The sequence below is a fragment of the Brassica oleracea genome, chromosome C1, assembly GCF_000695525.1.
Source record: "Brassica oleracea var. oleracea cultivar TO1000 chromosome C1, BOL, whole genome shotgun sequence".
Classification (NCBI taxonomy): domain Eukaryota; kingdom Viridiplantae; phylum Streptophyta; class Magnoliopsida; order Brassicales; family Brassicaceae; genus Brassica; species Brassica oleracea.
In genome coordinates, this window is record NC_027748.1 from 5,223,937 (window position 1) to 5,239,696 (window position 15,760).

Genomic DNA, 15,760 nt, shown 5'->3' on the forward strand with positions numbered 1-15,760 from the left:
ATCATCAATTCATTTCCAACGTTTACTACATTCCAAGCATGAAGACCAACATCTTGAGCGTAGGACAACTCTTAGAGAAAGGTTATGACATTCGACTAAAAGATTATAGCCTTTCTTTAAGAGATAATGCAAATAATCTCATCACAAAGGTGCCGATGTCAAGTAATAGAATGTTTGTCCTAAACATTCAAAATGACGTTGCACGATAGTGGTCTTAAGATCAAGTCCATGAGATCGGATCGAGGAGGAGAATTTATGTCCAAGGAGTTTCTGAAGTATTGTGAAGATAATGGCATTCGAAGTTTTTCATCTTTGTAAAGTTATTCATTCCAACAACATATATGTCTCAGACCGAACATGCCTTGAAACTACAAGAAAACATGAATTTACCGACTGCATGTTGCGACTGATTGGGCAGTCGCAAAATATTGCAACTGGACTGCGACTGTTTTGAGACTGATTTGTGACTAAAATACGTTAGTCGTAAATCAGTCGCTAATGTGCGACTAAACAAATCAGTCGCAAATTAGTCGTTAATTAGCGACTGTTTTACGACCATTTAATGTTGTCGGAAACTATCGTCGCAAAACAATCGTAAAATAAGGACTGATTTGCGACTACATACTCCACATAGGGTATAGAATACGTAGTCGCAAAACAGTCGTTAATTTTGTGACTGTTTTACGACTATAGATGTCGATCACAGTAGGTAGTCGCAAAACAGTCGCAAAATTAGCGACTGTTTTGCGACTCCATACCTATAGCCTAAACTCTTATCTTAACATCTATACCCTAAACCCCAAATTTAAACCTGCATATAACATTATAAAATCTAATCTTTTCAATCTTATCATTTAAATTAAATTTAAACTTTAAATACTTTTTAAATGATATAATCAAAATATAAACCTCGTATATGCTATATAAATTTAATTTAAAATTAAACTCCAAATACTATAAATTAATCTTAGGCTTTTTTTTTTGATAATTTACCTTATACCCAAATCTAAACCCAAGCAACTCTATTTTAAAATTTGAACACCAAATCTTAAACATATATTTTACAAATGTTAAATTTGATATCTAATACTTTAAATTTAGAAATTTTTTAAACAAACTGTATATAAATGGAGAAGAAAATTTTATTAGTTTCAACTATACTATTCCAAACTTTAAATTTAACCCTCAAACCCTGTATCATAACTTTTAATCAAAACTCCAAACATAAAATCACAAACTTAAAAAAAATTAACCAAAATGTATCTACTATTTATACACTTAATCTTAAGCTAAAACTAAGACCTATATTTTTCAAGTCAAAACTCCAAAACTTCAAACCCTGCACAAATATAATCAATCATCTTTCTTCTCTATATAAATTAGGATAAAAATAAAAATAAACTAAATATAATCAATAATCTCTTCTCTTAAAAAAAAATTTCTCCTCTTTTATATTGGTCAATACACTAGTTAAGGGATACTATCTCAATCGTTGATTATCTTAAATTGCTTAAATCTAATGGTCTAGATTCATTTATTTTTGTGTGTGTTTCTTTTCTTCCGAAACAAAGAGCAATCCATCCTTTTATTTTCTATTGGTTGAGTACCAATTGGCGAGGATAACCAATCTTTTAATCTCCACCTTTGATTATTCTTAATCCAATGGTCTACATCTCTCTCATATCTCTCTTCCTTTCCACGAGTAAATCAATCTTCTTCCTCTTTCATCTTCAACTTAGAACTCATTGTTCTCTCTTTCGTCCTCTCTTCTCTGTTTCTCCATCTCAGCTCTATCTCCTCTGTTATTTCTTTCTTTCTTCTTTCTGCACTTTCTTTCTGCACCGAAGCCGGTGTTCGTCTTCAAGCTCAAGCTGTTCATTTCCACCTCACTTATACTCAATCCTTCTCCTCACTTCTGCTCAAGCTATTAATAGACGACGACGGAAGGTACATAGAGACAACGAAATCTACACAGAGACGACGGAAGCTACAGAGATACAGTGGAGGCGGAAGCTACATAAAGACGACGACGACCACCGTTGTCTACGGTAAAGCTCTTCCCACCTCTCCTCACCTCTTCACAAGCTCACCGTCTGTCTTCTCGTCTCGGGCTCAGACTCTTCACCGTTCAAGCTTGCCTCCTCTGTTCAAACTCCGGAGACCCGCCGTCAATGGCTGTGAAGAAGCCCCACCGTAAATGGCGTGAAGAACCCTAGATCTAATTTTTTTAGTTAGATTTAATTATTTTTCTGCTTTGTTCATTGTAAACCGATTTCAATTGTAAACCAATTCAATTGTAAATAAATTCAATTGCAAACCATATTTTTGTGTTTTAATTGATTAATCAAATTTTTTAATTGATTAAATAATAAGAAAAATTATATTTTTTAAAAAATATATTAATTGATTTTGTGACCGAAAAACGACTACGACATCGACCATATGATAACTTAAAAAGCAGCCGTGGAGTAGTCGTAAACGAAATAGCAGTTAGTCGCATATTAGTCGTAATATTTTGCGACTGCGACTGAATTGTGACTGTTTTGCGACTAATAACAGTAATCGTAAATCATTTGCGAGTCAGTCGCAAAATAGCAACCGATTAACGACTGATTGTTTTAGCGATGCGTGGTATTCCGACTATGCGATTCAGTCGCAAAACGGTCGCAAACACATGTTTTACGACTGATTTGTGACTATTTTTGCAGTCGGTAATTACATGTTTTCTTGTAGTGTGAAAATATTATGCCCGGTGCAAGACTTGAAGTCAAGACAAGCGTGTCCTGGAAGCCCATCAGTGGTTCTTCTTATGATGACTCTGTGATCCTGGCACAGACCATGGGGAGGAGCATTCAAGTTCTTGAAACTGAAGTAGAAGATTGCATTCCCGGCCTTGAGCTTTTCCTTTGACTTCACGTATTCAAAAGTCTGCACAACGACCTTATTGATCTCCAGAGGCAGCCAAGACTCAAACAGGGACATGTAGGCTTCCTTCAGTGTGTACATGGCAAGATCGGCATACAGTTTAAGCCAATCGTTTTCAAGAATGTTTGAATCTTGCACCTGTGAAACAGCAAAAATAAAGACATAAAGCGAAAAAGAAAAGGATAGAGGCGGAAAAAATATAAAAGAACAAGTTGCCCTCACTTGGTAAAACTGGTCATTGGACGGCAACAACAATGCATCATCCGAATACCAATCAGGTAGAGTGTCTTTGTAAACTTCTGGATCGAACTCCCATCGATGTATTTTTTTCTCTAGTACCTTATTTTAAATTTAAAAAAAAAGAAGGCAAGGTAAAGAATCAAATATATACTCAACCCACAAATCCTGAAAAGGCAATCATCACATGACACAAAAGACAAAACTGACCTGGAATTTCAGATTTGATCCTACAACCTTCTGGCATTATTCTGTAGTAGGATCCTTTTACATTGTCATCTCTAAGAGCATGAGCATCAAAAGTTTATGAGAGAAGTTTTCACACATCCCAAAAAAAAATATTATAATACTAAAAGCTGGTGAACTCGTCTCGCTGGGGTGCGTCGGGATGAACCTGGATCATTACTGTTTAACAGGCCCCATGCCATGTAGCGGCTCGCTATTGGTCTGCATATTTTTTTTTTAAATCAAACGAAAAAAAATTAATAAACAATTAAACCTTTAAACCCTAACCCCGGTTCATTGATGCGCATGTTCTAAGAACACGCGCCTGGAAAGTGAAACAAGAACCGTCTGCCGGATCCGTGGCCTCAAAGGTTAAGGAATAACTGAAAACTCCATAGTTAATATATTTGTCTACTCTTGACAACTGGAAGTTGGTGCCCTGTATATAAGAAGAAGAAATAGTTTAATGCTCGGGACATGTACTAATCAAGAAAATGGTATTAGGAATTTCAGCATAAGAGAATGTGAAACACAAATGTTCATAACTATATATATGATTAACCTTTAAGTGTAACAAAAGACTACCTTGCGGGAATTGTAGGAGTGGAGTCCAAATCTAGCATAAATGTTAGCCAGGTCACGAAAGTAACCTGTTTCGCTGTTTTCAAATTTGTGCAGATCCGTTGAATGAACTGGATCATCGAATTCCTGCAAAAGCCGTATATCCAAAAACCCAAAGTTAATTGCATTATAAGAGCGAAATGAATGTACACATAACAAAAACCTAAGAAGGAGATGTTAATTTTCTAACGCTGATCAATTAAAAGGGAGAAATTTTATATTGTTATTACATTGGACTCGCGAAAAGCGTACTCTTCGTTCAAAATTGGATCTTCATCATCAGAGGATTCATTGATGCAGCGCATCTTGACAAGTAGATCACGTCTCCTGTGCCGTCACGTTAGAGTTAGGGTTCACGTATGTGATACAGTTATTATGGGCTTTTCTTTTTTCTTTTTGGTAATCAAAAAGGTGGCTACTAGCACTCCCTTTACATTCGTGTTATTATGGGCTTTAATACTTGTTTTGGGAATTTATAAAACACAGAGACTTATCTTTTTTTTTTTTACCTTGTTCTAAGATAGAGTTAGACTCTCAAAAATTCAAGAAAGCAAGTCTTTTAAACATTCTAAGAATCAATAGATTACTTGCTTTATATGTAACCTCAGGTACCATTCATAATGTTTGAATATTCTTCACAACGGCTAAAGATTCTGCTATCGGAGTTAAACCGTCTTTGTCTGGTTCAGGTGAGATGGTTATTTTGATCTTTCCCTTGTGTTGTGGATTGTGGTGTATCAGTCCAACGAGATAATACAGAAAAAGACAAAGTCGATGAGGACTAAGTAGCCAACCTGGCAACGATTGATGATGAGCTCGTCACAGTCCATTTCTGCAAATGTTAGAGTCTTAGAGAAAACAGATAAATCTGAGAAAAATAGGGATTCTTGACAAAGATATATGCAAAGCTCGGAAGCAAAAAATGAGAAAAATGCGAAGCTAAAAACCTCGACGTATAAGCTATTTTTTAGATTCCTCGTTTCCCCTTCAACTTGCTTGAAGGATCATTGATTATAGTTTTTTTTTGGGCAAATCTCCAAAATAGCAACTTTCTAAGTTTATATCACAAAAATAGCACTCAAAAACTAAAATGACCAAAATAGCATTTTATCTTTTGAAAATTTTAATTTTTTTATTTTTCAAAATTTGAAATCTTATCCCCAAAACCTCATTTCTCCAACTCTAAACCCTAAACCCTAAACTCTAAACCCTAAACCCTAAACCCTAAATCTTAAACCCCACCCTTTAACTCTAAACCATAAGTTTGTGACTTTTGATAAAACATTAAGTGCTATTTTTGTGACTTTTGACCTTGAATGCTAGTTTGGGAACAAAAACTTGATTTAGTGCTATTTTTGTCTTTTTCTCTTTTTTTTTGTTTGAAAATTTTAAAACTATATGTTTTAAATTTGATCTCTAACTAAAATAATCTGTAAGAGTTTCCAAATTTCATATCTATCTTTCAGAATTAGTTGTTTTATAGCCTTGCTCTAGTTGTATTTCAAAGTGATTTAAGATGGTGTGACATATAAGGAAACTTATTGACAATTAACCACATGCTGTATCTTGGCTGTCCTCCTGTAGGAGTGTTTCCACATATACTTCAAGAAACTAGGAAGAAGCTTGCCCACATTTTGACCACTATACCCATTGAATTACTATCACTCACAATGAAAACAATTATTATTTCTAAAATCAAAGTTCTTAACATAAAAATCATATGCAACTTAGCTGGCGTGTATCTCATGTGAAAGAACATGGCCAAATTGATGATTTATGTCCAAAATGATGATGATTTATGAACTACGTATAGTTAAAAAAGCGCTACAAATTGAAAAGTCTTTAGTATTATCCACTTGTCAGAGATATCTTAAAGATTATGAAACAATATTGAGTCACGTGGAAACCAAGGATATTGTGGTATAATTTATTTTTAAGCTTAGAAGAGTTGTTATGAATTTCTATGACATATGTTTTGATAAAACATGCAAGTTAACTTCTTCTTTTTCCACACATGTTGGGCATTCCGTGATGGCTAGATAATCAGTACAATGCTTTTAACATATTACACATAATATCGGTAGAACTTCTTGACCATAATAATTGGTCAAAAAGATGAATAAATAAGAATACATACCACTTTTGCTATCTCTTAACCATAACGAGAGGGGTTAAATCATGTACTACATTAGCTCCAAAAGAAATTGATTGAAATTGTGTGTTGGATGTAGACACGAAAGCAATATACCACTATGCACTCTTTCAAGACTCCCACACATAGATAGTGTTGATAAGCTATCCTGAGTGAGACACTTATAATGCTAGAACATCAACCCATTGGAACATCGTTTATTATCTCTATGCATGATTATATCCTTAGTAAAGAAAAAAGAGTGTGAGATTCAATAATGTGAGCAAGACGCTTACCAACTTGAAGAAAAATTCATTGGAACATTGTTGATTATCTTTATGCATGATTTTTTTTTTGTAACACTCTTTATGCATGATTAGAATGAATAAAAATTTAGATTAGACTAAACCACAGTGATATGGTGCAGCATCACAAATACTTTTAAAACTAGGTTAAGATCCGCGCCTTGCGCGGAATTAAAAATTATATATATAAATTATTTTATATATTATATGTTTATAAAAATAATAAATATATATTAAATAATTAAAAAGTCATTATCTACTACTTATATAACTAAATTGGTGTGAACATATAAATAAATTTTATAAATCGAAAAAATATTTTTTCTATTTAATATGATATATAATTAAATTTAAATGACAGAAACATATATATGTTATATTTTAATATTAATATTTATTAGATGATGCTTTTTGCTCATATTTTTTTTATCATTTGTATATGTTATAGCAAAAAGTCTAAATTAGTGATAAAAAATTTTTTACTGTGAGATTAATGGTTTAAATAATTTATAATATTATAAAAAAATAAGTTGTCAATATTTTGTTAAATTTTTTATCAAAACAATGTTCAAAGTAAATTTCAAAATTAAGATATTTATGTATATTTATATGGCATATAGTTTAATTTAAAATGATACATATATTTATATATCTTTTAGTTTTGATACTTATTAAATGAAACTTTCAACTTATATTATTTTTTAATTATTTGTATCATGTCATAACAAAAGTTTTAAATCATAGATCACAAAATTTGAATGTGAAACTTTTAACAGTTTTAGTAATTTATACTCGTTTTTAAAAATTTAAAATATAATATATAAATAATTTTTATAATTTTAATTATATGGTTACTATGATTTTTTAATTTATTTTAATAGCTTAAAATTAAAGAAATATAATTATAATACACACTTATTTTTATCAAATCTTTATTATTCAAAATCATTAATTGTCATATATATTTTAGCCACATTAGACAATTCCGTAATCTTATTTAAGGAAATAATGAAGTACATTAATAATGTATTTATTGTGGTTTAATAAAAAACTTATTATATATTTAGATGAACCAACCTATTTTTCTAAGGATTCTAAGAATCATTATAGTGATGACACGTGGCTACAAAAATATGTTGCAATGCTTCTCAAATAATATATAAGGGATATCTATCTATATCATGTTGGTTCAGATTGAGAGAGAGAGAGAGAGAGAGAGAGAGAGAGGGAGAGAGGGAGAGAGAGGAAGATAGAGATATAGAGGGAGAGAGGTATAGAGAGAGAGAGGGAGAGCGAGGGAGAGAGAGGGAGGGAGAGAGGTATAGAGGGAGAGAGAGAGAGAGAGAGAGAGGGAGAGAGGGAGAGAGGGAGAGAGATATAGAGGGAGAGAGAGCCAGGGAGAGAGAGGGTTTAGTTTTTCAGTAGATTAGTTGCAAGTAGCAACATCAAAATGAATTCTTCAACGCTTTTTGTATTGACATGATTTTAACCGTGACAAAGCCCGAGATAAAAAAAAAAACTGAGGAGAATTAGTAACAAACTTAAGGCATAACAGATTAGTTATTAAGTACTGGATTAAACTGAAACACCAAACAAAAGAAAAACAGAGGAGATGAATATTCAGTCTTATCGATACTGAGGTAGAGTCTTAAAAATATTACGACCGGTGCAAGAGTTAATGTCAAGACAAATGTGTCCTGGAAGCCCATCAGTGGTTCTTCTTATGATGACTCTGTGATCCTGGCACAGACCATGAGGAGGAGCATTCAAGTTCTTGAAACTGAAGTAGAAGATTGCATTCGCGGCCTTGAGCTTTTCCTTTGACTTCACATCTTCAAAAGTCTGCACAACGACCTTATTGATCTCCAGAGGCAGCCAAGACTCGAACAAGGACATGCTGTCGTTTTCCTGCAGCGCATACATGGCAACTTCGGCATACAAATTAAGCCAATCGTTTTCAAGAATGTCTGAATCTTGCACCTGTTAAACAACAAAAATAACACATAAAGCAAAAAAAGAAAAGAAAAGAAAAGAAAAGGGTTGAGATAAAAGAAATATAAAAGAAGCACTTGCTCTCACATGATAAAACTGGTCATTGAGTGGCATCAATGCATCATACGAATACCAATTAGGGAGACTGCCTTTGTAAACTTCATCAATTCCATCATTGTACCCCCATTGACTAATGACTTCTCCAGTACCTTTAGAAGAAAAAAAAGAATGTAAAAAATCATACATACTCGACCCACAAATCCTGAAAAGGCAATCATCACATGACATACAACTGACCTGGAGTTTCAGGTTTGATCCTACAACCTTCGGTCATCATTCTGAAGCCTGCTTCATTTACAGGGTTATCTCTAAAAAGACTCGCCTGGAAAGTGAAACAGGAACCGTCGACTGCCGGATCCGTGGCCTCCAAGGTTATGTAATAATGGAAAATTCCATAGTTAACGAATTTGTCTACTCTTGACAGCTGGAAGTTGGTGCCCTGTTGTATGATCAAAATACACGATATTAAATTGTTGAAATAGTTTAATTCTCGGGACATGTACTAATCAAAAAATGGTTTCAACCCCACTATAAAATATTAGGATAGGAGAAAATGTAAAAAACAAATGTTCAAAAGTTATATGGTTAACCCAAGGAACAAACAGTTTTACTAAACCAAAATAAATAAATAAAAACTGGAGAGAGGGAGGGTTTTTACCTTGTGAGAATTGTAGCAGTGGAGTCCAAGTCTAGCATAAATATCAGTCAGGTCACGAAAGTAACCTGTTTCGTTCTTTTTCATTTTGTGCATAGAGAATGACTCAACTGGATTAGTTACGTCAACATCGAATCCCTGCAAAAGCAGTGTATCCGAAAACCCAAAGTTAATTGCATCATAAGAAAATCTAAAGAGGAGAATTGTTTAATTTTCTAACGCTGATCAATAAACGAAGGGAAAACTTTATATTAATATTACATCGGACTCGCGAAGTTGGCGAGTGTACTCTCTGCTCAAAGTTGAATCTTCTTCGTCAGAGGATTCATCATCTGCTGTAGGAGCTAAACCGTCTTTGTCTGGTTCAGGTGCTGCGGCCGTTAATTCAATCCTCCGCTTGCGCGGTGGTGGCCCAGTGTCTGTAATCACAGCCTGCATGCGCCAATAATCAAAGAGGATAACACAGATGAAGAAGAAGATGATGAAATCGAAGATAAGAGAGTAGAAGAAGTCTTCGCAAAACCTGGCAAGCCTGGCAAAGGTTTGATTTGGGTGATGAGCTCGTCATCGTCAATTTCTGCGAATGTTAGTTTGAGAACCCAAATTAGGGCTTTTTGATATAGGGAAATTGGTAAAAAAAAATTGACAAATAATTATAGCAAAAAATGTGGTTAGGATATGTTATATAAGTGGATGGACTTTGGAATAAACACATGTATGGTTTGGGGGAAAAGGGACCATTTAATTCCTCAGGTATTCGAAATTTAACAGTTTAATTTTCCAACTACTGTGTATGCAAAACAATTCCCCAAGTCTAAATTGACCAAACAAAATTAAACTCATAAAATATCCACTTTAAAGAGTGCACAGAGACGTTAATCTATTTTTTCTAGCCCTCTTTTAATCATTTTCTTTTTCTATTTTTTTTCAAATCAAAAACCTCTAAATTCTAAATCCATTATAATGATAATTGCAGAGGTTAATTCCAGTAAATCCATCTACGAAAAACAACAATCCTAACTTTCTGTGAAGAACAAAAAACATTACCCAGAAAAGGAAAGTGGACTTTTTATGAGCTCAATTTTGTTAAATCAACTAAAATTTGAGAAATTATTTAGCATACTTAATAGTTGGAGAATTAAACTATTAATTTTAAATACTCGAGGAATTATATGGTCATTTTCCCTGTGGTCTTTCGATTCTCACTGTCTAGTTTTTGTTTTATAAATTTTTAAGAAAATTTTCACCCGATCTCTATTTAGTTACGTTTAATTTTTCTAATATAAAATGTAAAAACGAATTATTATATTTAAAAAATATATTTATATTTTTCCACATATGTTATAACTTTCTTTTTCAAACATATATATATATATATAATAAAAAATAGGAAGATGAAACAAAAGTATTTCATATACTATATTTTTCGAGTTGAACAGATAGAATATAAATAATGATTCATGTTAATAGTAATAGTTAAATAGTACTAATATGAATTGACTAGTTTAAAATTTTGTGAAGACAAAATTACAAGATTCTAAATCTAATGCAAAAATAAAAAATTTCATATTCTTTTTTTTCCTCCAAAACCAATGCATATTTCATTTGTAATGTGTTGTAAATATAATGATATAACTATTATATTTTATTGAATTAATATAGCATGTTACTTTCTCTTCATTCTTCCTTCTTCCTAAGTATTCCTCTTCTTCTTTTTTTTTTTGTTTTTTTCATCCCTCTTATGTCTTCATGTGGCTGAACAAATAAACTGAATCCGAAAATTCGAACCAAATCTAATCCTATAAAAATGAATCCGAACCGATCTGAAACCGACATAAATACCGAATGGATTTTGTTTTATGGTATTTTAGGTTATGAATATTATCCGAACCGAACCCGAACCTAAATGGATATCCGATAGAACCCGAAACATTCAAAATCTCAAAAAAAAAGAATTTGTACAAAACAAGATCTCATTTTCTAATATGTATCCAAAATACACTAAGGGGGTGTATTCAACTAAGAGTTTCAAGTGATTTGTATTAAAATGACAAATCCACTGCTATTCAAACATTGATTTTTAAAAACACTTTAAAATCCAGTGTTATTGAACTTGTCATTTCATAAAACACTCTGAAATCCACTGTTATTGAATAAAATTTAAGTTGAAGATTTTAGAGTACTTTAATTGTTTCTAGAGTGTTTGAGGGGAGTTCCTTAGTTATAAAAATAAAAATTCAAATCCCACTGTTTTATAAGAGATTCTAGAGTATTTTAACAAAAATCACACCAAATTCTCTAATTCTCTTGCAATCATCTACAAACTCATTAAAAATCAAATTACTTCAAATGTCAGATTCAATACACCCCCTAAGAGATTATTGACATCTAAAATAATTATCTATTATGTGAAGGTTGATGGTTGATGGTTGAAGGTGGCGATTGAATCTTGAAGTTTTTAGATTTTGGTTTTGTTTTCATTGAATAATGACTTTTATTTCATGAGAACTTAGTTTGCGTTTTATGCTTTCATTTATTTGGTTTTGTTTCTATCAATAACTATGTTTATCTCTCGTTTAATTTTGATTGATCACGTTTGATGTTCTTTTCTTATTTTTGAATCGATTTTACTTATGTTTTGGTTACAAAATAGGCACAATCAAGTACTTTAAAACCAAAGAATCTATTTTACTTATGTTTTGGTTACAAAGTAGATAGAAATCAAGTACTTTTAAACAAATAAACAATTGGGACCCGAACCCAAAAGTACATCGGGTTCTACCAGTTCTTTGAAGATTTACTAACTCCGACCCAAATCTGATAGAATCCGAACCAGTCCTGAACCGAACTTTCATATAACCTGAATGAGGTTTATTTTGATGAACCCAAAAAACCGAGACCCGATTGGAACTCCGAATACCCATGCCTATATCTTTCATTCTCCTCATGTGCTCTCCTCTTCTTCCCCTTCCCTCTATGTCCTCTTACTTCTCCTCCTTTTCCCTCAATGCTCATCTTTTTCCCTCTTTTTTTTCCTCCTCCACCTCCTCTCTTCTCTTCTTCACACGCTCGCTTTTCTCATCTTCCACCTCCTCCCGGCTCTTGCCTCTTCCTTTTTCTCCTTCTTTTTTTTAATAAATTGATCGATCGATCTACAAATTTATGAAAATAAGTCCCCAAAAATTTATATCTAATAGCAATATAATTTTCATATTTTTTAACAATCAATGTGTATCTATTAATACTATAATATAAATATTATCAATATTATTTTGTTTTATGGATATATAATAGTATTATTCCTTCTTTTTTTTATTTCTATGAATTGATTGGTTATATTATTTATTTGATATACTATTCTACTTCGTAGTTTTCCAGTGTAGAACATTTATGTTGAATTTTCAAGTGCATGCCAACTTTATCACGGGACATTAATCCCACACCCATTCGCGAATCATACAATAACTAAAAGCTGAATATCTCAAGGGAGAGGCCCTCCACGTCGACAGATAAAATCGACCAATGGGGTTTGTTCGTTTGTCCACGTCAAACAAACTTGGGCTGATTTTGGGCTTCTATGTTTTATTGATCCGTTCAAAATAAAAGAAAGCTCATCCTCTTATATATATAAAGAACAAACAAATGAGGACGAAACTATGCGTTTCATTAAACCGTAGAAACGAAATCATCCGTCGACGGCTATGCACTGGCTTTCGCGATTCTTCTTGCGATCTGAAACAATTTGATTAATGGCTTTATGATAAATCCAATTGATTCACCTCTCCACGATCCATCTTCTTCTTGAACTCATCTTCTCTTTGTATCTCTTAAATCATTCTCTGATGATCGCCATAAATATCCCCTTCAGGTCTATTTGATTCTCTATTGTTTTTTATTTGTTAATCTGATGTTTTGGGGTCACTCTTACAGTAGGTTTGGTCACAGACGTAGCTCATGCTTGCTGCTTAGGTGATGAAGTCAGTCATGGCGGTTGCCGAGGAAGGTAAGCACGACAGATGAGTTATTATACTTTTTTATGGAGTAACTGATCAGAAATTCAGAAATAAATACAGTAGATGTGAGTTATTATATTTTCTGAATCTATTTATTTTAATGTACTAGAGAAAATGCCGGCCAGGAAAAATGGAATATAGCCGAAAAACGCCACTGCGATGATCTCTAGACTGACTGTTGGCTTTCTATTGATAACCCTTCAGATATTTACATCATCCCCTCATCGGGTAAGTATGAAAAAGATTCTACCATGTTCATCTGATTAGATTAATCTAAACTCCTTTGTGTTGACCTGAGGCCTTCGTTTGGCTTACCCTCCATGTCTTTAAGTTTCTTTCCAGATGATTCTACTTTCAGTATTAGTTGCAGTTTTGAATTATAGTTTCCTTCTGTTTCTCCAGGTTTGTCTGGATGTTTACTAAGCCTACCATATGTCCATATGATTTATTGTGACTCTCCATGAGCAGAGCTTTTGCAGATAACAAAGTCATCGAGTTAGATCCTACATTGGCAAGAGCTTACCTCCGAAAGGGGTATGTCAATTGTCTCTCTGAATCAAATTTGATGATTATATATTTAAAGATGATTAGAATCATGATATATCTTCTCACACAATTATGTATTTGCAGTACTGAAGCTAGAAGAATATTCTACTACTAAAGCAACACCAAATGATACCAAGTTTAAGAGGATGATAGATGCATTCAATCTTCACATTGCATGTATTACATCAATTTCATAGGTTTAGATTACTAGAAAAAAAAATTATCATTATTTTTTATATCTCTGTTCAGGATAAGAGAAAGATTTGGCTCAACAAATGCCGCCAACATATTTTTTTATCCTTCTTTTCGCTGCTGTACGTCCACAACACATATTCTATAATTGTTAGTTTGTTTTTCTCTCCTCAGGTCTCATTCATCTTTTGTCTATTTGGCAATTAAACTTACTGAAGAAGTTGCAAGGGATAAGCAAAGTTGCTTCTTCTTCAGGAAACAAGTAAGCATCACCTCCTCTCTGAGAAATGTTCCATTGTTTCTTCGACTTTGGATCAATTTTCCGGAGGTTTTAACACTTTCACTGAAAATTTTAAGGTTAGGTTGATGTGTTCGTATTGCAAGAAACACAATGAAAATTTTCACGAACGAAAATATGATGGTAGAAACACTGACACCAAAGAAGTTGCTTATTCTAGCTCTTCAAGAAGCTGAGAGAAATGGAAATAGCATATATATTATCTGCCTTATCCGTGAGTACACTTATGGCTTCCACTCAAACTTTAATTAGTGTTCCAGAATTAGTTTGGGGCTTTATGTTAACTGCTATTGGTTACAGGTGTGGAGGATTCAGAGGATGAGGACCATACTTCTCAGGTAGGTTCTTACATTACTACTTAACAATTTTTTTATCTTAGAGCTGAAAACCTTTTTTTAACAATATGAACCTTTGTGCCCACGTATGTGAAAATAAATACTGTCCAACCCCTTCTTTTTTTAGTCATGTGTTCTCCAAAATACTAAGTTGTGAAATAGATGTTCCCATTATCGAGGAGATACGCCATACATGTTCCATCTATCTATTATGCTTCCCTTTGGTATTAGTTGTTTTGTTTCCATGATCAGGTGGCTAAGCGTTGATGCTTTTTGATCAGGTGGCTAAGCATTGATGCTCACTGCAGGTTTCAACTGAATCACTTTGGTTTACTCCAAAAGAGAGGTACTAGCTTAACTTTTTCAATGAGTGTTATTATCATTAAGCCTTACGCTACAGCTCAAACTCATCGAATATGCTTCTCTGTTTATAACTACTATACACTGTGCTCTTTGGTGTCTGAAGGAAATAAATCTGCTCTCAGGTATATATTTAAATATATGGTTTCCGTTGCAATTTAAAATAGGATTCATATAGTTTTAACCACGCAACAAATATGCTAATTTGAAGGTTCATCACAATTGAACTCTATAATGTCTGAGAGGTCCTCTATAGTTCCATCATCAGGCTTCCCAAGTTTAATCTTTCTCCAAGGTATAAGTATTTTCACTATTATATTTTTAAATTCCACTATATTTTTATCTATGTAGTAGCATATTGAAAACCCTATGTGATAAGAATCTCTCATTCTCATAATTCAAAAAATTTACATATGGCGGAAGGGATGTAACACTACTGAAGTCATTTGAGTTCCAAGACCTATAATCATGTGGTCAGTTTTTACCGTTTCAAGTTTCAACAGTGGTCACTCCACTTTGGGTCAGCTTGCATTCAATTACATGCCAGTTAAGTTCAAGTTTCTTCATGCAAGAGCGTGCACCCGAACATCACCTCTCAATTTAGCTATAGAGATTCTGAAATGGAGTGAGGAGATAACAAACATTTGCGTGATGTATACTCTATGTCCAGTACTTATCAAGTTCTTCTCAAATCAGTGTATTCACATTAAAAACAAGTCTAATGTAAATCGTCACCACTATCTGGAGTAGAGATTCTTACACATTGATCTTAATTGATTGAGATTCAGTTCAGCGCATTCATTTTTTTTTTTGAACTTGACCATTGCAGCTCTTCGCAACTAAACCATAACTTGAACCCCTCTAA

At 33.2% G+C, this 15,760-nt stretch overlaps 1 protein-coding gene, 1 long non-coding RNA gene and 1 pseudogene across 2 annotated transcripts; 1 reads left to right on the top strand and 2 right to left on the bottom strand.

Moving 5' to 3' along the window:
* Window positions 1–2,700: 2,700 nt before the first annotated feature.
* On the bottom strand, window positions 2,701–4,313 carry LOC106297511 (annotated as a pseudogene).
* Window positions 4,314–7,951: 3,638 nt separating this feature from the next.
* On the bottom strand, window positions 7,952–9,788 carry LOC106296627 (UPF0725 protein At4g29550). Its single transcript, XM_013732810.1, has 6 exons — window positions 9,675–9,788; window positions 9,413–9,583; window positions 9,155–9,289; window positions 8,734–8,935; window positions 8,524–8,645; window positions 7,952–8,424 (listed from the first exon to the last, which is right to left on the bottom strand). Exons 1-6 carry the CDS (start codon window positions 9,717–9,719, stop codon window positions 8,071–8,073), a joined length of 1,029 nt encoding a protein of 342 aa, XP_013588264.1. The 5' UTR covers window positions 9,720–9,788; the 3' UTR covers window positions 7,952–8,070.
* A 4,537-nt stretch (window positions 9,789–14,325) lies between these two features.
* LOC106301864 lies at window positions 14,326–14,886 on the top strand. The gene is made up of 3 exons (XR_001262296.1): window positions 14,326–14,414; window positions 14,501–14,538; window positions 14,788–14,886. It is a non-coding gene; the product is annotated as an uncharacterized LOC106301864 (long non-coding RNA).
* The last annotated feature ends 874 nt before the right edge of the window (window positions 14,887–15,760 follow it).